This window comes from Cyanistes caeruleus, chromosome 2 (genome assembly GCF_971803275.1).
Source record: "Cyanistes caeruleus chromosome 2, bCyaCae1.hap1.1, whole genome shotgun sequence".
In the NCBI taxonomy this organism is placed as follows: domain Eukaryota; kingdom Metazoa; phylum Chordata; class Aves; order Passeriformes; family Paridae; genus Cyanistes; species Cyanistes caeruleus.
Window position 1 is genome coordinate 4,123,666 of NC_141702.1, and position 27,408 is coordinate 4,151,073.

Consider the following 27,408-nt stretch of genomic DNA (forward strand, 5'->3'; position numbering starts at 1 on the left):
TGAGTTGTCTTGAGACCTTCTGTATCTGTAAATTAAAATGTGTTTGTTTAATCCTTTCTCAAAGTGCGAAAAAAAGGACAAAAAAATGCTTGGAAAACATGTATAGTTGCTCTTGAAGAAAATGTTTTTGGAAGAAATGTACAATGTTGTCAGGAATTCATGTGTGGAAATTGATTTACTAATTTATTTTGGTGTTAATTTGAAAAGCCTTGCTGTAACTCCCTAAAATTCTCTGTGTTCAGTCACAGGAGCTGACTTAATTCAGGTCACACTGAAAGAGAAGGAGAGGGTGGCTTTACCTACCCCAGGTATGTGAAAGTCTGTGTCAGAAAACGGTGGTGTGGGAATCACACCATTTCTTTTTTATGTTTTTTTCAGGAGTAAATTGCTATTTTTCAGTTCAGTATTTTGTTCATCTATCAAGCCAACAGAGGCTCTTGGTATTCATTTAGGCATTTCATTGAGCCCTGTCTACCATTGCTCAAGATAAATGTGTGATCCCACAGTATAAAACACTATAAACTTCTGCTGGGAAATACCACAGCAGGACAGAAGGGTCGTGGAGAATGTGAGACTACAGAATATTTTAGTGCTCCATAATCTGATATTACTGCTCAGTTTCATGTTGAATCAGACATAAAAATATACCAAAGGCAAGGGAGACCTCCAAATTTTGATATTTTTGGGTATTAACTGCCTTGCTATGCGGTGTATTGACAATAATCACTTATGTGGAAAAAGGGCTTCGAGGCATTTTGTCAGGGTGTTTCTCCCAGAACAAACAAGTGATTGGAGAGAGAGACACAAACTTAAGGAACTCAGGTTTAATTTCTGTGTTTCCCTGTGCTGACAACATTACTGAGCTGGGTCTATTCCCCAAAACCTAGGCATGTGCTTGCTCCCATCATTTCAATCCCCAAAGAAGCTTTCCTCAAGAAAAAAATACCAGAACTCCCTTTACAGTGGAAGGACAGAAGTAGGTGCTTGCAGAGGCCTCCAGAGGGAGGCCCTGCCTGCATTAGTCTAGGATTTACTAAACTTAGTGTGCAGGATTTTCCCTTGAAGGCCTTCCTTCTTCTCCTGTGGCAGAACAAACTTAGGGGTAATTCATTTATGGAGCCTGGCTCGTTAGCTCTCTAAAATACAAGTGCAAATCAAGCACCTGCATTTTGTAAACTGAGTTTTTTTCAATATTTTCCTAAAGCTCAGGAGTTTTCTTTTGGATTGACGTGAAACAGAAAATTCTGGAGAAGGACCAGGAGTTTCCATGTGTCTCAGTTAAGCTGTTTTTCCAAGGCAGGCCTCAGTCACCCCTTGGAATGGGAAAACTTATTTTCTGGGTGTTAACAAGCCTGTAAGAGTTGATCACTAATTATTTAAATTTTTCATACTTTGGGAAAGTATGGAAATTCCTGTGCCCCGGGAATTCAATCAAGCAGTTTTCTTTAAGCACGGAAAATAACAAAGAAAAGTTAGTGTTGCTTCAACAGTGGCAAAAGGAGGATGTTAACATCACAGATGCTTGACTATCAAAGAAATGGTAATTTTTCCAGCTAAAAATGATAATTCTGTCTTAATTTTTCCCGTTTTGCAGTTCCTTCTGGTGCTGTCTTGAAATGGTCACTCCCAGAGACATGGAATGGTGTGGGAAAAGGCTGGGCTGGATCCAATGGCAACATCCCAGGCCCTGGGGAAGACGTCATCATCTTGCCAAGTACGTGGGGAAGGAAAGGTGTTTAATTTCTGTGAGGGTGCTGGGCTCTGCCTACCCTGGGATTTATGTTTGTGTTCCAATATGGGCTCCTTGGCACTGGTGGCCATTCCAGTGTGTGCAGGACCCCACACTTGTTCCTTGTCACACAGACTGTGGTACAAAAATGTGGTTTTTGGAAGAGAATGATAATTTTCCAATTTCACATACACACGAACACAAGAACTTAAACTGACTTTCGAGCTGAAATGTGTACAGGGCCCTTAATTCAGAAGAGAATTTGTAAGACCCAGAACCACAGCTCACAAAGAGATCATGTCTTGGCCCATCTCTCTCTGTGTTTTGAGTAAGGATCACATTTTACATTTATGCACATGCACCTGCCATTTTATTTTCCCGTTGCAATTCCCACTTATCAATGGTAGCCTCTCAAACCCTTTGCCATGGATGCCTCCTAGACATTTTAGCTTAGGCTTGTATTTCAGCTTGAGTTACATTTAAATCCCTGCTCATCTTACAACATTACTGCATGAAAACTGGATTTTACTAAATATATTAGGGAATTTGCAATAAAATCTGGAGAATAAACTTGTGATAACCATTTTATACAAGAGCTGACCCTGCTTTGACCAGGAAGTTGGACTACATGAGCTCCTGAGGTCCTTTCCAGGTACAATTACTGAATGATCCAATGAATGTTGTTTGATATGTACCTGAAATATTCTAGAACCTGATGCTGTCTCTTTCTCATTTATTTGAAACCAGTTAAGTCTCTACCTACCACAGCTCTACTTCTGGAAATGTGGATAACAGTGCCTCATGTCTATTCCTCTCCCACCTGGTTTTGGTTTACAGAAGAAATATTTGTGTTGGTATCTGGGAGTGGAACATCAATCATGGTTAGATCTTCTCTTGCCTGTGTCATTAAAGATTATAAATATAGATATAGATGATATAGATATAGATATAGATATGGATATGGATATGGATATGGATATGGATATGGATATAAATATAAATATAAATATAAATATAAATATAAATATAAATATAAATATAAATATAAATATAAATATAAATATAATTTCAGGTTTCATTAAGAATTAGGATCCACCTCCAGTATATATTTATATTTAATCTTCAATTTTCTGATAAATAAAAAAAAACAAACAAAACCACAACACTGTACTTTAAAAAATATTACTTTTCTTCAGTTTTGCAGGGAGCTAACATTGAGATGAAGAGTAGATAAGGTTGGAGCTCAGGGAGAATTTGCTCATGGAAAAGGTGGTCAGGCATTGGAAGGGGCTGCCCAGGGAGGTTTGGATTCCCCATCCCTGGAGATGTCCAAGGAAGACCTGGATGTGGCACCCAGTGCTCTGGGCTGGTGACAAGGTGGGGATCAGTCACAGGTTGGACTCAGTGGTCTTGGAGGTCTTTTCCAGCCTTAATGATTCTGTAATTCTGTGATAACTGGTTCACCAATATCAGCCCATGACTGCCATAAGACCAGAACATTCCAGTCTTCACCATCATATGTCAGATGCAGATATGAAGAGACACAGATTTACACAGAAGCAGAGAATAACAAATGAATAAATAAAAAGGTTTGGCTGAGGGTTTGGAGTTCTGTCATTTAGATCAGATCAAGAGTAGAAGATGAAGGATGAGTTTTTGATGGAAGATTAATAAAACTCTGTGTTTCCTGCAAACGTGAGGAGCTGGAGCAAGCCCAGAGAAGGTCAATGATGCTGGGGAAGGGTCTGGATCATAATCTGGGACACACAGAGGGATTCTTGGGGCTGTTCTGTGCAGGGCCAGGAGCTGAACTCAGTGATCCTCGTGAGTCCCTTCCAACCCAGGTTATTCCATGATTCTATTAAAAAAAAAATCTCTGCATTTCCATTGCCAGAGTAAATGCTGATTGATGTACAGACACTATTCTTCTCTCCAGTGCCTTTCTGGAATCCTCCTCTGATTTTATTCTGAGAACACAAACATGAACTCAAACACAAGCTGTCTGTCACACCATCTATTTTGCTTCATCTCTGCCTTTTCTGGTCATCCTCTCTCTATTTTATTTTTGATCTCCCTCTTCATTCCTGTTGGTTTGGAGGTGTTAAAACACTGGCATTGGAGTCAATGGAGAGTACAGGGTCTTAAATTAGAGTCATGGTCCTCACCAGGGTGATAAGGAAACTGGATTTGTTGCTCAAATAAATGCATATAAATGAAGCTAATCAGGATGAATTTTCTGTCCATTTCACATGCTTTGCTTTGCTTTGCTGCCACAAGTGTTTGAGTCTCCAGTTCAAAGAAAGCCAGCCCCTTGCTTGGATCCAAAATCTAAAATGAAATCAACAACTTTAAAATTTATGTTCAATTGTAGCATTTTAAGGATGCTTCTCTTCCCATTTCCACTGGCTTGTGCAGACCCTGCTAAACTCAGAGTGACTCCAAATGGCTTCAAAAAAGTGAGAGTTTGTTCTCATGAGAACAAATATTCTACAAACCACCCAACTTTGTGCTGCTTTGCACACCAAAATAAGTTTTTGTGATTCACTGTGATTCACTTGTGATTTGTGGCAAGATGCAGCTGTGTCTTACTCTTTGCTGTCTTCTAGTTACTTAAAATTCTCTTCTGGGAGCCATCTACAATGATTTTCTGGTTGAAAGCCAAGACATGAGCCTGCTTCTGGTACGCTGTGTATGACTGGCTTAGTCCTTTTAGCCCCCAAAGAAGAGTTTTAGAGTCATAAAAGCAAGTGATAGATGCCCAGTGCTCATTTCTAGTGTGAAGTACAGGGAAAGGCTTTGGTCTGATGCTGCTGAAACCCTTGACTGAATGTGGATTCCTAGAGTTCACCAGAGAACTGGGGCACTGACTAAATTTAGCTATTGAAGGCTTCAATTTGCTTATTTAACAAAATAAGCAGAATTGCAACATTAGGGCTACCTCATGGGCTGGTCTCAGGAAGGTTTGAAAGGGTAGAAAATGCCTCTGTTAGAAAAATATACATATTAGAAATGAGTTTTTTGTGTTCTTGCTTGGTGTCTGGTATGGATGCTAAATCTGAACCAGAGTGCCTGTAGTTATTGCAGGCCACATAGCTCTCAGGCCTGACTGAAGCCTAGCCTGGGAAATTCATGAGAAGGAATTAAAACAATTCTCAGAGATACTAAACAGCCTTGCAGGTGTTGTTTTGCAACCTGTTGTTTCTCCTTGCAAGAGAGAGTCAGGGGGAGCAAAGTGCCCCTGACCAATGATAGTAATGTAGTACTTTGTTAACCAATAAGAGTTTCCTTTCTGTACTTTTCCACGTATCTGTCTATAAGACAGAGCTGAAGCAATAAACTAAGGAATTCTCCTGTCGTGACTCCCTTGAGAGTCCATTGTCGTTCTTCCTAGCCGTTCCCAATCGGAGCGACAGTCTGGCATCTAGAGATTTGGCAAGCTTGAAAGTTGGGGTTGTGTACTAAATTCTTTCCTTTTTTGCCCTGTTTGACTTGACAGACTTAGTACAAGGATGACTTTCACTTGCAGTAAAGGTTGGTTCTTCATGTAAAAGTGACTTTTAGTGTTGGTGTGCTGCTACAATTCCCAACAGTGTCTGTCTCCCCCGTGGATATGAGTCTTCTTCAGCTTGATCTGGAAATCCTCAGCTCAGGCTGCCACAGCTTGTGCTTTTATCCCTGGAGGTTCATCCTCCAGAGCCACAGCCATCCCACAAGGACCTCTCACGTGCATCAGGCTTCAGCAGACACACCACCTTGGAAAGCAAAGCTGGAGGAGTTTAGTCATGCCATTCCAGCAGCCAGCAGTGGCATTAGCTTCCCAAAGCCCAGGGATTTTCAGGGCTTTGGTTTATGGTCTTTAGTGTGACACACTCCTGATGCAGCGTGCTCTGGGTGGAAGGAGAATGTGTTATAATTCCAAGCAAAGGAATGCTGTTTTGAAGGCTATTGATATGATATCATGTAGCCTCTGGCAATTTCTATCTTCCTTTTTTTTTTTTTTTTTTTTTCTCTCCAGTGGTGGAATTCACTCTGTTTTTCATTTTCTGATTTTGATTTTCTTTGAAGTTTTACTGTTTGAAGAGATGAATGCTGGAGTACTGTATCCCATATAATAGCTCCTCTGTTGTGCCTGATTTCCATTCAATGGCATGCTATGGTGTTTTATACAGCAGTGTGGCTGATCAAAGGCATTTTGTGTCATTGCAGGAGTCATTAGTGACTTCTCAGCATTGTACATCTGAACATTAAGACTCTGGCATACCTGTGAGCTTTTTGTCTGAAGAAAGTGTATGTACAATGAAATATTGCCCTGTTTTCAAGCTCAAATTGTGGTTTGCTGAATGTGGCTTCTTGCTGTTCTATGAATATTTTCATGGTGGGAAAACAGCTCCAGTTTGTCTTTCTCTGAAGGTAAATCCTTTGAGCTCAGTGACCTAAAGTTTATTATTTTAAATGTTAAGTCATATCTCGCTCCATGAGGTAAATGAGTGTATTCTATAAGGAAGTTGCCTTTGAATCTGTTTTCTTTCCTCCTCAAGTGTGGAAAGACTTTTTTTTTCCCCTCAAAGGAGTGTTCTGCTGTTTCTACAGAGCAACATTTCACCCTCTGAGGACTTCACACCCCAAGCATCACACCCCAGAGTGTTGTCCTTTTAAACCGAGGAAACTCTAGGTTTGCAGAGATATCTCTGAGTGGGGGAATTTCTCACTCCTTTGTTTCAAGGCTCACACACAAGATGCCACAGTTGCAGAGCAGTCAGCATTTCCTTTATAAAGCCTTATTTTAGAAAGATGTGCAACTCAGCAAAAAATCTCTGTTCTAGACTGAAATGTGACATATAAATGGCATGCCTGGGAGCACTGCTTCTTTTCCTTGTAAAAATGTTTCAGACTGTGTTTGATGAATATACTTATGGCCTTTGTCAACTGCAGTTTTTTGCCACATTCTTGAGCTGTGATTTCACAAGCTAGATTCCCCTTCTGTCTGAGAGATACCATTTTAACAACATCTCCCCCCTCATTCTCCTCTCTGTTTCATATCCTCACATCCTGAGCCTTCTCTTCACAGCTCTGCAGGGCATGGGACTGTACCTGTCCTGTAAAGAGATTATAGACACGAGTATCTTCATGCCTGTAAAAATATATTAAGTACTAAGACCATAAGATTTAGGGGGAGAAAAAAATGTGCTTGCTCCCTAGAGACTTACTTCATCTGAATCCTGTGACAATTTTGCATGCTTGAAAGATGTTTCAGCCCAAGGATGCAGGGAATTTGTTTTGGGATGAGAGGTTCAGGTTAACCATGGCTTGCTGCTGTACTTGGTATAGTCCTTGAGAAGAGATGTCCTGGGCTTTCAGGATGCTCATGGCCAGAGAGAAAGTGTAGAAAGACAGAGGGGAAAAGGAAGAGGTGGGATATTTGACTCACAGGGATAAAAGCAGGAATATGTATTTATGAATATGTAGGAGACAAACACGTCTGTAAGCAGATCCAGAACTCCAAGCCTGAAAAGAAGAACCTGAAGTAAAGTTTTCCTTTCCCTGGAGGTTGTGAAACTTCAGGGTTGCAAAACCAAGGAGTAAAAAGCTAGAAAATGCTACTATTAAAGATAGACTATTAATATTTTCTTTCAGTCCACTTCTGAGTGTACACTTCATGTACCTGTTTTCACTGGATCATATTGACTGTGCTTCCTGCAAACAGGACTTGGAAACTTTCTCAAACCTGTTTAATAGTTTGAGCCAGCCCCTGATTATATGATTTTTGGCAAAGACTGTCTCAGTGTTACCCATTTTGTGGTCATTTGTGTTCCCATTGTGGTCCCATCCAAAGCAATTGCCAGTGTCCACAGACAGAAATGAAACTATTAAGTAGTTGAACCACTTCCCAAGACACTTCATGGTTCTTGCATTCCACACAAAACCAGTTTCAAGTGTCCCATTCTCACCACTCTGTCAAAATCCAGTAGAAAAATACGTGTGTTCCTTAATCTCTTTTCTATATCTATGCCTTGCAATAAATGCTTATGAGAACAATGAGAGTCTCAGAAACTCTCTGTACACAGAAGGTAGGGCTCTCATTATGTTAAAGATTGTTTTTTTCTGCAATCTCTTTCTATGAAAGCCATTATTGGTTCATATTATTGAGCTCCTTGTTAGGGAAACACCTTGCTTTTCCTTCTTCCAGGAGCACCCACTGACTGAGAAATGCACCATACTGTTACTCTTGTCAGTGATGGAAGGGGATGGAGACCACAGTTTCAGGGCCTGAGCTGTTTTCCAGTGCAATCAACTGAGGAGCTCTTAGTAACATCCAAGAGCATTAGATGGGCCCTGAGGGTGGAATTTACCTCTGTGCAGAGGGCTACCCCTAAATGATCCAGCATTTACATCCTTGCTCATGTCCTACTTGGAACACTTAAGAGTCATTTTCAAGGTTTCCAGGCTGCAGCTTCAGGAAGCAGCAGTGATGTTGTCATTGCGCTCAAGCCACACCAGTTTCCACTCTCTTCTGAAATATAAAAATATCCCCCTTGCTTTCTCCTTATGGATCTGAGGGAATGGTGCTTTGCCCTGGTCATTGTAAACTGATTTTTAGAGGGGAATATGAGTGCAGACTGGAGGAACACATAGTGGATCTGCCCTTTTCCAGCCAGCTCTTTTCCAGCCTTAACAATTCTGTGGTTCTATGAACTCTGGCTTCCTGCAGGTTGTGTTTGTGTAAGCAAAGATTTCCTCTTGGGTGGTGAGAAAGAGGTGAGTTTTCATACACTAAACCTGGGAGAGCAAAGCCAAGTTGAAAAGGGAAAATTGGTGACAGAGAGTCAGTGGAAGTAGTTCATGGTGTGTGGCCACAGACAACAGTCACCCTGACCATTGTTGTTGACACGGTGGGGACTTGCAGGCCCTTCTCACCATGATGTACCTTGGTGATACTTTTGGATATTTTTCCATTTCCATCAATCCTAGGATCCCAGAAGGGTTTGTATTTGAAGGGACCTTAAAGCCCATCTTGTTCCAACCTCCTGCCATGGGGCAGGGACACCTTCCACTATCCCAGGTTGCTCCAAGCCCCGTGTAACCTGCCCTTGAACACTTCCAGGGATGAGGAATTCTTGTTCTCTTCAAAATAATTCTCTTGTCCTCTTCAATTTCATGGGGCAAAAATGGGAAAGATGGGGAGAGACTATTTACAAGGGCCTGGAGTGGCAGGACAAGGGCTAATGGCTTCAGACTGAAAAAGGGTAGGTTTGCATTAGATATTAGGAAGAAATTCTTCCCTGAGGGGCTGGTGAGGCCCGGGCACAGGTTGCCCAGAGAAGCTGTGACTGCATCTCTGGAAGTGTCCATGGCCAGGCTGGACAGGGCTTGGAGAAATGTGGGATAGTGGAAGGTGTCTCTGCCCATGGCAGGAGGTTGGAACAAGAAGAGGTTTAAGGTCCATTTCAACCCAGGCCATTCCATGATTCTGTGAAAACCAATCTGAATAATACAAAAGCCGAGCTGACATTCTTCACCAGCTCGCCACACTTTTTGGCAAGTGGTGTTGTCAGGCTGCCACTGACCTAAACAATCCTCTGCTTTGTTTCCCAGACAGGACCATCCTGGTGGATGTGGCTCTTCCACCTCTGAGAGGACTCTACATCCTGGGGACCCTCGAGTTCCCCAGCAACTCCAGCAACGTCCTGAGCGCAGCCTGTGTCGTGGTGCTGGGGGGTGTGCTGAGAGTGGGTGAGTGAACAGCTCATCTTTGGGATGCCTGGGTTTTACTTCTGCTCTTGATAGGAAAAAAAACTCTGGAGAAGGACTTTGTGTCACCATAAACATGCTGTCCAACCTAGTGCCCTGTGGCTATCTGGATATCTGCAGTTTGGACACCCAGAATCCATGTGAAGCACATGATTATCCACTGGAGCTAGTTACCTATTCCTTTAATAACAATGTATTACAAATACTGCAATCTCACCTCACTCCTGGTTTCACTGAGGCAGAGATTTTATCTGATATAAGTGTAAAAGTCCTCCCTACTTCCCGTGGGGCTGCTTTATGAGACAGTAATTCCTCAGGGCAGGATCTGCCCTAGTGTTCAGGCAATGCCTGGTGCCTATGGGTATTAACAGGACACTTTTTGTGACACAGAAATATTTAAAGCCAGCATAAACAGTCATGGAGAATTCCCTGAATGCCTGGAAATCCTGCTGTGGTATGAAACAGCTAGATTCATCACACTTGCTCCTCTCATCCCTCTGTACAGGTGAGGACCTCAAGAAGGTACCACCTTGCCCCTACTTCCAGCTTCTTCACAGTCCCCAAAGTCACTGGGGCTGTTCCACATTATTTACAGCAGACAGGATTGGTGGTTTTCCACTCTGAAGTAATTACTCACATAATTTCCTTTAAATATCAAGGTTTCTAAAGTCAGGCATTATATTTACTTACAGGAATCCTTAGGACGCTGGGATCACATTGTTGATCATTGCTTGACCTTTCTCAAGATTGGTTTCATGAACTTTAAAAAAGAGAATTTGTTTGTGTAATCACCTCCTGAGGAAATCTGCTTCAATATTTGTTTGTTGTTAATCTCAAGGGACTGTTTAGTTAATATAGTACTGGCCAAAAAAGTTATTTTCCTGTCTTGTGTTTTTCTTTGGAAAAAGAGGTTGGAAAGCTTAATCTGGGAGGTTAAAAGATATATATACTTGAAAGAGTGTCAGTCATTTCTTACTTAGACTCCTTTGCACTTTAAATATGGTTTCATATTGGTTTTAAGAAAAAGCATGTGTTCATTGCTAAAAACACTTATTAAAAAAACATTGAGGCACTTTGCTGCACAAACTCCCCTCCAGCACATCTGTGAGTAGTAAAGATGTTAAAAACCAAACAGGTATTGCAGCTGTTGAGTCGCAGTCCAGCGTCTCCTGGAGAGCTGCCCTTGTTTCAGCTGTGAGGTGATGGGTGGGTAGAGACTCTGCAAGTTTCCCATATCTCATACTGGCTTCTCTGCCTGCATGTAGAGCTGGGAGTGCCTGTTTCTATCTCCCTTCCCCTTTCTCTTCCCATGTGTTCAAGGCCTTACGGTAACGTCTTGGAGCCCATCTGTCCAACCCTGCCTGCTCCATGCCTGAAGGAAGGGTTCTGAAGCCCATCTGTCTGACTCCACCACACCCTAAAGAAATCCTGACACAAAATAGATAATGAGACAGTTTAGTAAACAGATTTAATAGATGTGGACATCAGCGTTCAGCATTGCCTGAGCAGGATCCCAGGTTGGCATCACGTGAGCCAAATCCCCAGGTGCTGCCTGTTGTGTAATTTCTCCATGCCTTGTTTTCAACGTAGAAATCTATGGCCACATGTTGTTCCTTCTAATTCTGTGACCTGGGACAAAGACTTTCTGATAGAGCTGGAGTATTTTATTCCCTTAAACTTCTAGAGAAAAATGAGCAGTTTAGAAATTAATCTTATTTGGGTTTGGTGTCCTCCAGATCACTTGACTTCTCTGAAAAAAAACAACCAAAAACTAAACCAAAGTCAGAAGGTTAAATCATGACCACAAATGCAGGAACTAAGTGATGATGGGAAATATATAACAAAGGAGAAAAATTCAGTGTAAAATTGGAGTTTATCAACCGTAACAAGAACCTAATTAATTTTATTGGAACAATAATTTACAAGCAATTTGGGATGAGAAAATAGTGATGGTTGGGAAATCAGAATTTTTGGAATACCCTTGACCATGCAGGGTCAATCATTGCTTTTCTCTTTAATGTATGACCACAATCCATGTGATTTATCATCCCTGGAAGATGTGAGATGATTCAAGAGCCACAAAGAACTCTGTCAAAACCCTTGGAAAACCCAAAGGAAAATTTGTGGATCTACTCCCACAGGAATTTCTCTGGGTGCTTCTAGCCCTTCAGTGTTGTTGGATCCAGGAAAACTTTCTGATTATTTATACTTTCATAGTCCTACCTCTGAGATAAGGAGTTCCTTTTTTTCACTTTATCCTTCAAAGTCTTTTATTTGATGCTGATTGCAACAGATTTTTAGTTACATCATTTATTTCTCTGCACTATGATGCTGAAAAAAATAGCTATTTTTCCAGCTTACAAAAGGAGAGTTTGAGGTTCAGAGAGAAAGCAAAGTGCTAAATATCATTATCACATCTGTGTCAAAACAAGAAAAGAAATTAGGAGTTCAACATTTCACAGCTGTTTTTCCATTCTCAGCTAGGATGATTCTTTTCATTTTAACCCACAAGCATTAAAACTCAGATGATATGTGCAGAAAGTGCCCTGTTCCACCGCTGAACAAAGCCCTCAGCTCCCAATAAAGCTGAAGAAAATGCTGAAGTTCACTTGGCACACATTGATCCGTTGGACTCATCCTGAACTAAACTGCACTCAGCTGCTCTTTGCTGGCAGGCTGCTTTTGCTTTTTATGGTAGATCTCACCAAGTAATTATCCAGATAGGATTTCTCTTTTTAGTTTCAACTTGTCACAGTCTTTTCTTCACATATCTCCTGATGGCTGCTTGTCAGTCATGTCACTCATTGGAGGCAAGAAGCCTAAGGTCATCATTAGCTCATGGCTTGATTGTCTGGAGAGGGAACCCCAGACAATTCTAATGCCTCTTATCTTGCTTATAGTAAGAGCTCTAATGTATTTATTCACCTTCTTTTCCAGGAAAAAAACCCCATACTGACTTGTCAAAGGGTAAATCAGTGTTTTTCATTAAATACATGTGTTAGCAGAAAATAAAGAACAATAATTAGGGCACCAGTGAGTTTCACCCATTTACTGTCTTTTCCAGCTTCTCCAGCACCTCTGTTGTGTGGGTCCCATCTTTAGCTGTGGGCTGAGTCCCACCCTGCAGTCAAATATCATCCCTGCACAGCTGTCCAGCTTGTGTGAAGAAGGGACTCTGTTGGTGCAACAAGATGTATTTTCATTCTGGATCATAGGAAAAAGATGGTTTAAAAAGTTCATTGGACCATTTGAATTCCCTTCAATGAACCCCTCAGCCTCTGTCCATTTGGCTTTTACCCCTTCCAAGCCACTCAGTTTCTTTTAACTGATTGAACCATGCAGGGAAGGGATTTGATTCACATGTTCAAGACACCCAAATTTAGGTTTAATGTGGACATCAGCACATGAGCTGCTGTTCCAGTAGAGATCTATCCAATATAACCAGTGGAGCCCCTGCAGTCTGTGGGACTGGCTGATACAGGTACCCAGAAAAAAATCTACATGAAGAAACCTGAATGTTGGTGTATGATCCTCCCTGGAAACATGGATCAGTTGCCTAATTATAAGGATTTTCTATTGTTCTGGGCACCCTCAGGTGTCTCCCCCTGCCTTCAACTTCTGATTAAAAATCCTGCTCTTCAGTCATTGAACCCTGTGTTGTATCTGCCAGCCTCCAGAGAGGATTTGGAGGGCACTGGGACTCTCAGATCCCATCTGACGTGTCTCACTACTTATTCCTCATTCATCCCCCACTTCTGGCTGTTGCTTCCCATTCCACAGCTGTGGAGATGTGGAGCTGAGGACTTCTGAAATCTGTACATTTGGCAGAAAAGGGCAACCAAGTGAGGTCTCCTTGTTTGGCTGCTTTTCCAGGCTGCTTTCCAGAGTGCAGCCTGAACACCTGAAGGAGGCTCCAGAAGAAGATCCAGCAGTAGGTGCTGCCCAGCTGTGTTTTGACCATGAATAAAAGCTCCTCAGACTTTCTGGTGACAATATGACACAGTTTTCAAAATAGCTGGGGTCTAAGAGTCCAAGAAGCTTTGGATTCAGGAAACAGAGATAGAGGAGGTGGTCCCAGTAAGGTACTCAGCAAAGTCTGTTTGCCAGGTGAAGGGAAGAGATTTTATCTCAGAGGTTTCGTTGCTGTTATATGTAACAGCTGTTGCAGAGTCTTATGTGGTGAAAAAAAGAGAAGGCTAGGAAGGGAGGAAACACCCACTATTCTAGGAAAGAATTGTAAGGGTTTTGCTATGGAACAAAACCCAAAACAACACAGAAAAAAATCTGTCAGGAAGAACATCTGGAACAGAACTGAAATATGAAAACAATGGAAAATGCTTTTAATATTCAACAAACTAGATCCAGACCACAGTCCAGAATAAATGAAAATCTGGATAGAAAAAACTCATCTCTATTTCTGTTCTCCTTCTTATTCCCTCCTTTTTTTTGTAGTAGCTTTTCTCCTCTCCAGGAGTTCGACCTGATGAAGGATTATGAACCAGCTGAAACCATTGTAACAGATCTGTGTTACAGTCTCAAACTTTGGATCTCACACTTCTTCAGGACAAGGTGTAATCAGTGGTGAATTTATTAACCCTTCAGGTTGTTTATTGACACAGGATTATTATATATGGTTGGGGTTTTTTGAGCTGTGTAGTGCAGCTGGAAGAACAAGAGTTTGAGGGAGCTCTGCTTCTGTCATTAGTGCCTCCTGACCTTCTCTGCACATCTCACCAGACATTTCCACCAGCTTTTGGTAATTCCCAGGTTGCAAGTATCCTTTTTTTCCTGGTTCTCTGCCAGCAGCACATTATTATTTCACTTTATGATCAATCAGGTTGCTCATCAAATTGCCAGGGCTTCCAGCTGGAGTAGGAGAATGAGAGGGGATCCATTCCTGGTCGTCTCATGCAGGATGGAAAACTGGGAAGTTTGGTGTGATCTTATGTAGGACTTGCTCACCAGAGAAAAGTGGGACAAGAAACCTAAAGTTTTCATAACCAAAATTCAAAGAGAGACTTTTAAAGCCCAAATATTTCACTTATGTGTTGCAAAAATAATGATTCTTGTTGTTTTTGGCAAGCTGCTGTATCCAACAAAATTACTTATTACAAGAGCTGTGATTTCATAGCAAATTATCTCATAAGGTTCTGAATCTTACCCAGCCCCTGTGACTTGTGCGAATCAACTATTTTGGATTCCCCTTATGAGTAAGATGAGGTATCTGCTGCTTCCATATCTTCATTTTCACGGGCCATTCTGCTGGAATCTATTTAGACTTAACCAAAGTGTGTGTCTGAGACCTTACTCAGCTTCATCCTTTGTTTTTCATTCTTCCCCATTTATTCCCAGAGAGATTCTTACCTTTTCAAGACCTTATGTTCAATATTAGAGAATAGCAGAATGGCCAAAGTTGGAATGGATCACTGAAGGTCATCTAATCCAACCACCCTGCTCAAACAGGGTCCCCTAGAGAATTATTCACTTTTTTCCCTAATTCTTCACTTCAAAATTCCTGCTACCTTTCCTAGACCCTCCCTGTAATTGTTCTCTCTATTTGTGTCAGTTTATCTGCTTATTTTCAATATCTTCACACAAATTTGGGTGTCTCATAAAAAACTGAATTCCACAGGATTTGCAGGACCAGGCCTGGCTGAGTCCATGTCCCCATTCCAGTCACTCAGGCTGTAAATTAGTGTGTGCCATGTTACTGCTCTACTCGTGTAGTTTGTTAATCACAAAGTTTTGTGCTACTAAGCCAAGTGCCTTGGAGAAGCCAATTATGCGATATCAAAGCTATTATCTTTATCAACTAGACCTGTAATCTCATTAGGAGACGATAACAAGGAAGTTTCACAGGACCTTTTTTTTCTATAAAAGCAGGTTGATTGGCATTAATTATACCATCCACCTTTAATGATTTATTAATTGTGTTCAGAGTTGGACATTCCATTTTTATTTATTTTTCCCCTAGAATCAGTGTCAAGTTGACAGGCCTGTAATTACCTGGGGCTCTTACTTTTATCTTTGTTTGAAATATTGGCACAATATTAGCTTTCTTCAAGGGCTCTCAGACATTGTGAGTGATCCCAAAATTATTGAAGAGTCCACCTTAATTGTCCAACGGGTTTCCTGGAAAACTCCCCGCTAGCACTTGCATTCATGTTACTGAAATCTATTGATTTAAACCCATGGAGATATTGATGGCAATAAGCAAGTATTAAGTCTATTTTTCTTCTAAATATTCTTAAAAGAAGTAGAATTTTTCTACTGATTGATGACTCCTGTGTTCTTTTGTGTCATTTACCAATTACAGTTTCCAGCCACTGAAGAATTTCTGTGAATATTATTATTTTATTTTATTTTATTTTATTTTATTTTATTTTATTTTATTTTATTTTATTTATTTTATTTTATTTTATTTTATTTTATTTTATTTTATTTTATTTTATTTTATTTTATTTTATTTTATTTTATTTTATTTTATTTTATTTTATTTTATTTATTTTATTTTATTTTATTTTATTTTCTCTTATTTTCTCTTATTTTCTCTTATTTTCTCTTATTTTCTTTTCCATTATAAATAGTTTTATAATGACCTCTGTTTCTCACTTTGGCTGTATTTTTTATTTGTGTGGTTTTGGCTTTTTTTAAACAAAGGTAGCATTTCTTATTATGTTGTGCTTTTTTGGACTAGAATTTATGATTTTTAGCTAAATGTAGATGTATTTCTTTTAAGGGAGGGAGAACTTCCAGTTCTCTAGAACTATTCTATAGAACCCCCATTTGCAATCCTTTGTACGTGATTGTTAAGTCTGGAATCCTACTTAAAAATGGTTTTTAAACTGAGTTGAGAATTGGATATATGAGATGGTTTTAACTGACATAACTAGAATAGTAAGTGCTTTGTAACCAGGAGTGAAAAATATGAGAAATTGTGAAAGTATATTTGGACACAACCTAATTCCTGGTTTTCCTCTGTTCAAACAGTTATGGGAGTTTAAATAAGGAAATCAAAGCTGGTTTGGGTGGACGATGGACACTGAAAGATAATTCCCTCCATGTCCCCAGAGAATATCCAAGCTCACTGGTGTGAGATACATTAGATGGGAAGCATGAGAGTCTTGTGCTGTTTGCCTTCTACCCATGAAAAAGCTGTACAGAGAATTTAAATATCCTCAGCTATCAGTCAGATGCTGATGGGGAACAATGAATTGTTTCATTGATTTCACTTAAACAGAAAAAGGCTCTTAAAGCAAAGTGTTTCTTTAGGATACAAAATCAGCTCTCTTTTCCAAACTAATAATTTTTAAATATTAAAGGAACATGACAGGCCAGCTAATTTTGTACAGATACATATATATATTTTTGTTCTACATCTGCTGCAATTTTCTGTTGCATAATTGATTTAATCTCTAATTTTAAAGGAACGCTGAACTCCTTTACTGGACTCCGCATACATTTCTCCAGGGCAAAAACTGTCCTACTTTTTCCTCCTTAGTGTCTGTTTAGTGCTGGACCATTTTCCTCTGAAAGTGTAAACTACCCTTGGTGAAAGAAATGAAGGCAAAGTTGGAATACAGTTTACTGTGCAATATTGCCATTGCACACACCAAAACTTCTTGGGTACTTTCTTTTTCCCTACTTTTTTTCCCTAAGTCTTTCCATTTTTCCCATCCTTGCTGCACAATTACCCTGGAACTGGTGAAATTGTAAAGGAGCAAAGAGGTAAAAACTGATTGAGAAAGAAAATATTGATTCAGCCATTTAGATATTTCATTAAAATCAGATTCACACATATTTCCCTCCTAGTTTCCCTCCCATTTTCAGCACCACAGAAGCCTTTTGTGGTGGGTTTGATGGTGTTTTGTCTTTATTGCAGGTTCTTTGCAACATCCCCTAGAAAGGGATTTAAAGCTGCTGTTCCTTCTTCGGGCATCTGAAGGGGTTTACTGTGATCGTCTGGAGGATATAAATGTCCACCCAGGGAGTATTGGTATGAAACATGAATTCCACTTTTCATGGAAAACTAATTTTTGGTAATATCCAAATTGACCACTGTTGAGACTGTTACTATGTTGTACAGATAAACCTCAAACAAAGGTACACATATTTTAGAGTTAATGTACATTTCTTCTATATGAAAAGTTTCTCTGTTTTGGATTTGTTCTCTGGTCTTGGATCCCTTTTCCAGAGGGGAAAAAAATAAAGTTCATTTTCCAGAAAGACTAATAATAGCTGCATAACTTTTGTATATTTACTTCCTGGAGATTTTACCTAATTTGTTTACTTAGATTTTTATTTTTTTTAATGGTAGATATAGTTGTCTGGAATTCCTTCAATTCTAATTTATGTCAATGAGACTTCTGTGGTAAGATTTCCTCTCTGTGACATTTGATGGTCATTTTATTTTATTGAGGACTTATTGATCCTTCACTTTGTATTTTGAGTGGAGGCTTTCTTTGTTCTGTTGCACTTCTCATAAAATATAGAAATGTACTTTAATAAATATAAAGATTTCCATATATTTAGTTATTGCTTCAGTTCTTCTCAAGCCTCTTTTTCCTTTAACCTTTGGAATCCTCCTTCTGTTCTTTCTTTTTTTTTTTTTTTTCCCAGGAGTTTATGGGCAGGTGCAAATTTATAGTGCTTATCCTAAGATGCCTTGGACACATCTGGGAACTAATGTTGCTCCTGGCAATGAAAGGTGGTATTTTGCCCAAATATGTTTTTAAATATTAAATTTTGGCTCCTGTTCCTATGATTTGTATTTAATATTTCTGTGAGTTGCATTATTATTTTTCTTTGTGATAGGCTCTGTTTGAATTCTTTCTAGATAGAAAAAAAACCAAACCTAGGTAAAATAAAATTACACCATGATGGGGAAGCTGATGATCTTTAGGGTTCCTTCCAACCCAGATTAACTTTAATTCTAAAGAAATCAAAATAATCTAAATTCTATGGATGAATCAAGCTGAGACTTCCTTCCTTCCTTCCTTCCTTCTTTTTCATCACAAGTCTACCAATAGCCAGCTAAGAGATAATGTGATTGGATACAGGAAACAGGTAAATCAGTGCTGGAATATGAAAGCTGAAGGAAAATGAAAGCTGAAGGAAGTGGATTTTATTGAAGGAGAGGACCTGCTCTATATCCTTTTCCAGTATGAATTTTAAATTCAGGAAGGACTTTCCTGCCATTTCAGAAGATATACAGTGATTCCTCAAAAAAAAAAAAAAAAAGAAAAAAGAAAAAAGAAAGAAAAGAAGAAATAATACATTTTTTGGTGGACTTCTTTAGTGAATATTCACAGGTGTTGTATAACATAAGTGCTCATCTGGAACCTACTCACCATTGAAAAATTCTGGGGAAAGAGACTCTTGAAAAACTTGACAACATCCCTTTAGGAATCTCCTTTCTCTCTGCACTTCTGTCACTCTAAAGTGCATGTGAGGCATTGTCTGAATGCATTCAGTGCCCTTTTTTTCTCAATAATTCCCTGAGGAGTTTAGATCATCACCTGGCCAGCAGCAGTCACCCTGTAACACGACAAGGTGTTTATCAAATAGAGATAAACACTGATCATGATGCATTTTGCTGCCACTAAATGCTTTTGTTTCCCTTATGTGATGCTAAAAATCCCCTGAACTGCTAATTCAACTTTGTCAAAGGGGGTCTTCAGTTCAAGATTAAATGCAAAAACAAATAAATGCAGGACTCTGCAATGTTCAGTAGCCAGCAGAGTCTTAAGTGCTGGTGCCTAGAGGGTGTTCAGCTACCAGGGGCAGGACTCAGGTTCCTAAACAGATGGATTGGGCCCATTTGAGGTGTTCTTTGGGCTCATATGAGATGATTTTGGGCTCCATCCACAGCTTGCACATTTGTCTCCAGGAACCAGTCCTGTCACATCTGCCAGCTGATGTTTCAGATACCCTCAGATATCTCAGATAGCAAGAGGTGCTCTTGTTTAGGGAATCAAATCCTGCTCAAAGTTCTCAGTTCAGAGGAGTGAATTGCCTTTCCCACTGCTGAGTGTACCAACAAGTTCTGGTGGAAGCTGAATGCCAAGTGCAGACAGCCACAGGACACTGCACTTGGGTGTTGTCTAAATCCAAAGCTGACTTTCAGCTCTGTAGAATATTCCTGGCACCAAAAATGCTCTGATATATCTTTTGGAGGCAACTTGAGCTCTCAAATGCAGTACTGGAATTGTATATGCTGTTAATCAATGGTGTGAAATAGATGCTTCAGGATTAATTTCCTCCCACATATTTCAGACATCTGTTTATGCAGAAAGCCCTAAAGGGGCTTTTCCTACAGCATAGCCTGTGGACCTTATTTTCCTTTTTTTCTGACATCTCCCTGAGCAAAACTGTTCATTTTTAATGAAATTTGTGAGCCTAACTCTTGTAAGTGTAATGACATTGAATTTACATCATGGTGTTACAGGATTTTTGTGGAGGATGAAGTAGATTGGGATCAAGGTGGAGATATTGTGATCAGCTCTTCCTCCTATGAAACCCACCAAGCTGAGGTACTGACACTTAAAGAAGTTCATGGTCATAATATAAGAATTCATGAACGTCTTCTACACAGGCACATTGGTAAGGAATTTTTCTCTCCTTTTTTTTGGAGAGTTTTCTTCTGAAGTATTGACTTCCCATTTCATATCTCAACAGGATCAATTCTACATCCTTGTGGTGCCTTCATTTCTTTCTCCATATAATTTTTTAGCTTGCTGATTCTGACATGAATTTCTGTGAACAGAATCAATTTAGTGCTGAATTGTTTGGGAAAACTTTCTGGTGTTTCATGTTGAGCTGGTTCACAGAGCAAGAAAATAATTTTTCCTTTCTTAAAGGAAAAAAGAAATGTAGGGTTTTAGGCCCTTTGCACAATTTCTATGGTATGTCAAAAACCTGGAAAATAATTAAACCCCACCCTTTTTTCAAATTTCAAAACAATTATATTTATAAAGTACAAAATTTTATCAATTCCATGGCATGAAAATAATGTATTTATAAACTAATATCTAAATAAATATAAAATCTGCATATATCTCTATTTTTGGTGTAGATTCCACAGGTTCTTTTTTTTTTGTGGGGAAAGGGATGCAGTGTTAATACTTATTTAATTTTATTTCAGCCTATAAAGTAAATTTATTACCATCTATTTAACAAAAGCAAAAATATTTTATTAACAGGTCAAATTTGGAACCTTCAAACAGGATTTTTCTAGTGCATAACAATATTTTTAAAATCTGATCTTTATTCCAGCCAGTAGGCACATAAATAAGTGTAATGGGCAAAAAGATCCAGAAATATCATGTTTTAAATGGCAAATGTTTAAATGTCTGAGCCAGTAATCAAAGCTTCACTTGGAACTGAGCTCTTTTCTGCAATTATCCACAGTGTTAATCAACAGTAGCCTTGATGGCACAGTTTTTTATGACAATTGCATTTTTCAAACAAAATGTGCAGTTCAAAGCATAGCACATCTAGACTTCATTTCCAGTAGTTTATGCATTTTAGGCCTTTCTTTTTAGCTGATGTAGATATAATAAATGTATCACGAGGAGAAATTACTGCTTGCCCCCTGAGTAATGCAGCAGTTGTTAGATAACAGCTGAAAAAATGGAATGATGGGACCATTAAGGGGTAAATACTGAGTTTCACCTTGGCAAATATGGATATGTCCAGTAAATGTTCACACATGAGCCTGTAACTTTCAGCTCCTGATAATTAAAGTAGAAAAATATGTACAATACATGCTTCTCACTCATATTTTATCTGCCCCTAAAGCAGGTATATAAAATACACAACAAATTACATTTGAGATTTCCTTATTTCTCTCCATCATGCATAAAACCAGTTTGGATTACTAAATCACATCTGCATGTGTCTAAAGTCACCTGAGATTAATCAAAGCTAAAACAATTGCATAAACTTGAGCAAAAGTCTCCTTCAGAAAGGCATTGAAAAAAATGTTTTAAAATCCTTTTAGAAAATGCACACAAACAAGACTCTGCAGCAAAGAGGGTTTTGGCATTGACATTAGTCTGATCCTGAGGAAAATTCATGGAGATCAACTCTGTAGTGTGCTGAAGAGTAACTCCAGCACACAGAGCTTGGAAAAAATGAAGTGTGAACCTGTTCATTGCTTTGGCACCTGTGCACCTCAGGGGAGAGGTTTAGCACCTTCTTGTTCTAAAAACAAGATATCCTGGTAAAATATAAGCGCACAGTGAATATTTGATGGGCAGGTGGCCTTTCTGGTTTTGTGTTGATGCATGCAGATTGTGCTGGGGGTGAAACACACCTGAATGTCAGCGCAGATTCGGCAGAGGAGCTGTCAGGATTCATGTCCCTCAAAGCACTGGTTTATAGGTATGATAGATACTTATCACATTTGCTTTCTTGAAACTCCCCAGGGCGTCCCCATGACACAGAAGACGGGAGACGCATCCCTTTGGCCGCGGAGGTTGGGCTCCTCACACGGAACGTGCAGATCCAGTCAGATGTGGCTTGTGCTGGGAGGATGCTGGTGGGACACACCACAGACTCCAGTGGGATGGAGTTTGGAGGTAGCTGAGATTCACCTGTCCTCATCAAGCACACTGGTTTTGTCCAAAAAGGTGCAGCTATGGGTGTGTCCATTCACACTGTGCTATGAAAGTCAGAAACATGAGCTATGTGACATGAACACCACTAAAAATTCATAAATGTGGAAGATATTTTAGGAGGGGTTGCTCTGTGTTTTGTAAGGTTTTACTGTGATTTTGTATGTATTTATTAACAAATACCCATCACTACAATACACTGACAAAGTACCTGCTGTTATATATCTGACTGTTAACATGGCTGTCCTTATCTGTTCTTATGTAATATAATCTTTGATTTCACTCAAATTATCTTGTTGCAGGTACTCTTCAACTCCTAAATGTTCAGTTTTTGAACTTTGGGCCTCCTGAGTTTTCTGCCATTGAATTCAGGAATGTATCCCAGGAGTCCTCAGTGGTGTCATCCAGCATTAGCGGCAGCTGCGGAGCCGGCATTAAAGCAGTCGAGAGCAGTGGGATCTTGTTGCACAATAACGTGGTGTTCAACACCACTGGACCTGGCATTGATTTAGAAGGGAAAAATCACTCTCTCATCAGGAGCCTTGTTATTCTGAGCAAGCAGCCAGCAGGTTCATTAAACTGGGTTGCTGGCATCAAGGTGAACCTGGCCACCAGCGTCTCCCTCCGTGGCAATGCCGTGGCAGGATCCGAGAGAATTGGCTTCCATATCAGGGGCCAAGAATGTTTTCCAGATAGAGAATACTGCAGTGGAAATGTGGCCCATTCCAGTCTCCATGGCATTCACCTGTACCAGGAAGATGGATTTCAGGCCTGCACTAGAATCACAGGTTTTCTGTCCTACAAGAATTATGACTATGGTGTCATGCTCCACCTTGGAGGCAGCATTATGGTGGAAAACGTGGTGCTGGTGGACAATACCGTGGGACTCCTGGCAGTGGTGCACTGTGCCTATGCTGAGCAATGCTACACGGGGAAAAAATTCATAGAACTTAAAAACTCTGTCCTTGTCGCAACAAGCTCGACTTTTGACTGCCTCAGAGACAGGATCAAGCCTCACTCAGCTGACCCAACAGCCCAGGACAGACCCCCACGCTACCCTCTAAGAGGCCGTGTCGGGATTTTATGGCCCATGTTTACCACCGTTCCCAGCCAAAGGCCGGAGGATCCCTGGCACAAAACTGGGCATTGTCCAAAAGCCCTGGGAATTGTGAAGCTGAAAGGTTGGTCTTCTGTCTCCACTGGCCAGACTCTTCTGGCACTGCTTTTCCTCACTATTTTCATTTTTCCAATTGAAGTTGCAGTCTTCCACAAATGGACAAGTCTGAGAAATCACAGCCTCAGTGAAATTGATAATTGATAATGGATAGAATTCTTCCACAACTTTATATAATCTAATTAAGAAAAAAAATATTATTTGATATTTTTCAATTCCTGAATCTACTGCAGGATAATTGCTACCCCTAGAAGCTGTGGCTGCCCCATCCCTAGAGTGTTTAAAGTCAGGTTGGACAGGGCTTGAAGCAACCTGGGATAGTGGAAGATGTCCCTGACCATAGCAGAGGGTTGGAATGAGATTTATGATCCCTTCCAAACAAGCCCATTCTTGGATTCTATGATTCCATGATAATTATGTCCTGTGATAATGTATATATTCTGCTTCACACAGACCTTCCTTCTGTGTTACTTTTCCAGTTAATTCATCTCTCTGGCCCAGAGCTGCCTCCACCTAAATAAAGACACCAAATCTGAGAAGTGAATATCACACTTTGGGTAGAATTGTCACAGAACATAGGAACTACAGCTCACAGAAGCTGTATGAAATTCTAAGAAGATAACTTCTAATGTAAGAAGTTATGACCTTTTTTAGTATAAGAGATTGCACAAGAGGAATAGAACTCTTTTATGTATTCTGGATCTTTGTTTCAAATGAATTTTTCAGTCCCCAGAGCAATATTTGCATGTAGCAGAACCCTGGTAGCCGGTTGCAATGTTGGGATCTAAATATCTCACTGCTTTTCATGACCTTATTCCTCACTGCTACTTACTTTTGCAAGAAAATGTATCCCCTTTTTTACTGAAGAATAAGAGAGGTAGAGAAAGACAAATAGACTTGCACAGTCTCACAAAAAATTCATGGCAAAATATGGATTTGGAGCTGCACAAGAGCTGGGTGCCAGAGCCAAATATATGTCATCACACCCTGCTTGTCTTATACTAATCTCTGGAAAGTAGAAAAACTATCCAAGGCAAGCTGTTATTTAACTGGTTCATGCTTATTCAAATGAAAAAGTATTAAATACTCTTGCTTTTTTTTTTCCTTTCTCAATTACTATTTATTTGATTTTATTTCCTATGGGTATGACTTGGTTTGCATCAACATAGGATGTACCTTGACTTCAAAGTATTCTAAAGCCACATGAAGATCTATGAGCAATGTTATTAGTCTGATTTAAAAAAAATTTGTACAGATATATATGGGAGCAATTTAACATGGAAAACATCACAGGAAAAAAACAACTTTCTTATCTCTAGTTATGGGACTCTTTTAACCACTTTTTCCTTGCTTGATCTTCTCTTAATCCCTGGCAGAAGTCACCTTTACTGGTTTTACAAAGAGCTGCTACAGTGAAGACAGGGATGTCTGTATCATGTCAAATGCTGATCATTTAGACATCATGCCTCTCATCACAGCAGAGACATCAAGGATGTTACATGTCAGTGAGAAGGACAAGTTCTACTTTCATCCAACAAGGTAAAATGCTTCATTCTGAACTATCTTTTTTCAAAAAAAACCCCCAAACACCTACAGCTTTGGAACTATCTTCCCCTAATCTCTGCTCTTGTACTGCTCCTGCCTGACAAAAATGAACAAGCTCCGACATCAAATAAACATTCACAGAAAAACTCAAATACAGAAAAAGTAAAAATAAAAAAAAAAGAAGAAATGGAAAAACACCACCAAATTTAGTTTAGGGCTATCTTTCATAATTTGAGTTGCGAATTCCATCAAGGTGCATCTCTGGACCAGTCCTCTTGGATTTCTCCTTTTCCTGACATTTGTGTAGCAAAACAAGCCTCACATATCCCATTTCTTAAACCCCCATCCTGAGCATCTCTGACTTCTCAGCCTCAGGCTTCAGAAAATGTCAGGACCTCCAGGAAAAACCCTGAGACAGGGAATGTCCTTTTGGTCGGGGAAGCGTGGGTTGATTTGTGCCTGTGAGATCACATCAGAAATGTTGATCAGTACCAGGCAGGCTGTGAGATGTCAAATGATTGCCAGAACTGCTCCTGCCCAGGGAGAATATCATCTGTGAGTGTTGAGGAGGGAGGGGAGAACTTAATCTGTAACCTTAAATCGCTGCTGGTTGGGGTGGTTTAGACACACCACATCCAATGGAAACCACGTGCCTGTTTATTTATTGCAGTCACTGAACACAATGCAGAGGCTATGTCAGGAAAGCCTTGAAGTACCAAAAAAAAATTCCAGCATGGCCTCCACTTGCCAGTCAAAAATAATTGGAGGTGTCCCACACTGCTATGTTTAGAGCCCCTGCAGCCTTCTGCCAGAATTTCTTATTTTATTCTATATTTTTGCTTTTGGCTCTGGGCATTAGTTTGCGTGTAGATTTCTGAGTCCTGTCCAGCTTGTCAGCTCCCATTATGTTTCACTCTTGTATCCCACAATATTCTGCTAGCAGTGAGCTGCTGAATACCCGGTCCAGTGCAAGAGCTGGAGGTTTTCAAATATGAGGAATGCACATGGATTACTGAATGCTTCCTTGGGAGGCTGCTGAGCCTCTACATCTCCCAGTGCTCCTCATGCAATATCTACGTGCATTTATTTAATCCACCTCTGCAGCTGCTGAGCTTGATCCAGGTTGTGTCTGCATTGTTTTGCTTAAGCATCCTGAAGGGATATCTTGATGGATATGTCCTGTCAAAGATAAGATGAGCATTGCCTTGGAGCAAGAGGGGAAATAGAAACAACAGGGAATGTAGAAAATCCATGAAACATTTTGTTTCTCCCACTGGTAGGCCTAACCAGCAGAAATGTTGGGTCTGCTGAGAGATGGTCAAGAACTGAAGAGTCAGGATCAGAGCAGTCTTTGTTCTCCACCTCCTTTGAGCTGGGTTGACTGGAGGAACTGGTCTATTTGTTCCTCTGCCCGTACTGCAAATCTCTGCCTATACCTGTTCAACCCCTTCAAGGTATCAGCAATCGGGTTTTCTCAGCTGAGACCAAAAAATTCTCCATTTTCTTCAAGGTTTAACATGAATCCATGTAGCAATCTGAAAATATCTCTATGGACTTTGCTGGAGCACAAGTCTTTTTATAGTGTTGCATTCTGCCATGGGTGTGAGATGCTCAGTTAGTTCCTTTGAGCTAATTTCCTTCAGTCAATCTGCAATTAAAAGCAATTTGGCTCCTACACTTCAGTGATCCAAACTTTAGGCAAATGATCTAAACACACTGTCCTCCTTCTGTAGTCCATACAGACCCTTGTTTAGGAAATGGATCATCTCAACTGTCCTGTATTTGTCTCAGATGAGAGGAGTTCCCCTCAACACACCTGTTACAGGAACCTTCCTCTGTGGCAGACAGTAGTTAATGACTTACATAGAAATTTACAGGTTTTTCTGATTGTTCCAAGCCACTAATTATATTACCTTCCCTACTTACCAGTGGACAAACTTCTGAAGACACCATGCACCCTGAAAAGAGATGCAAAGGCTCAAGGAAAGCCCTTTTCAAAGATTTGGATGGAGGTGTCCTCGATCTAGAGCCACCTGTCTCTGTTTTCCCAAAGTCAGAATTTGAATGGACACAGTTCTACTCAGAAGCTGGTAAGTGCATGTGCTGATGGGAGTGTTTGTAAAATCAGGCTGACATTTGAGCCATGAGATGTGGCTTCCACTGAGATCTGAAGTTGAGATGATGCTGGTCCCAGTGTGTGTGATTCCTTGCAGGCAGGATGTAGTGAACTGTGGAAGTCTGGGGTGACTCAGTGTGCGCCATGTGCACCAGTGCCACTCTGTCCTCTTGCAGAATCATTTCACCCAGCACCCTTAGCCCCCTGGGGGTCTGACTCATTAGATTGGATGGTACAAAGAATTTTTTCCCTGTGAGGGTGCTGAGCCCCTGGCCAGGTGTCACAGAGGAGCTGTGACTGCCCCACCCTGGAAGTGTCCAAGGCCAGGCTGGATGGGGCTTGGAGCAACCTGGGATAGTGGAAGGTGTTCCTGCCCATGGCAGGGGGTGGAATGAGATGAGCTTCAAGGTTCCTTCCAACCCAGCCATTCCATGATCAGTGATTCTATCTGCCCCTTGCAAACTCCTCTGAGAGCATT

The 27,408-nt window shown here is 40.3% G+C and overlaps 1 protein-coding gene across 1 annotated transcript in view; it reads left to right on the forward strand.

Annotated features, from left to right (window-relative positions):
• The window catches only part of PKHD1 (PKHD1 ciliary IPT domain containing fibrocystin/polyductin), a 235,370-nt gene that overhangs the window by 140,018 nt on the left and 67,944 nt on the right, over positions 1–27,408 (forward strand). The window contains exons 51-60 of the mRNA XM_023924235.2: positions 243–308; positions 1,595–1,714; positions 9,323–9,460; positions 17,361–17,474; positions 18,098–18,185; positions 19,926–20,080; positions 21,907–22,059; positions 22,398–23,276; positions 24,646–24,808; positions 26,744–26,904. Of these exons, the coding sequence (XP_023780003.2) occupies positions 243–308; positions 1,595–1,714; positions 9,323–9,460; positions 17,361–17,474; positions 18,098–18,185; positions 19,926–20,080; positions 21,907–22,059; positions 22,398–23,276; positions 24,646–24,808; positions 26,744–26,904 (2,037 nt within the window). The remainder of the gene's footprint in view (positions 1–242; positions 309–1,594; positions 1,715–9,322; positions 9,461–17,360; positions 17,475–18,097; positions 18,186–19,925; positions 20,081–21,906; positions 22,060–22,397; positions 23,277–24,645; positions 24,809–26,743; positions 26,905–27,408) is intronic.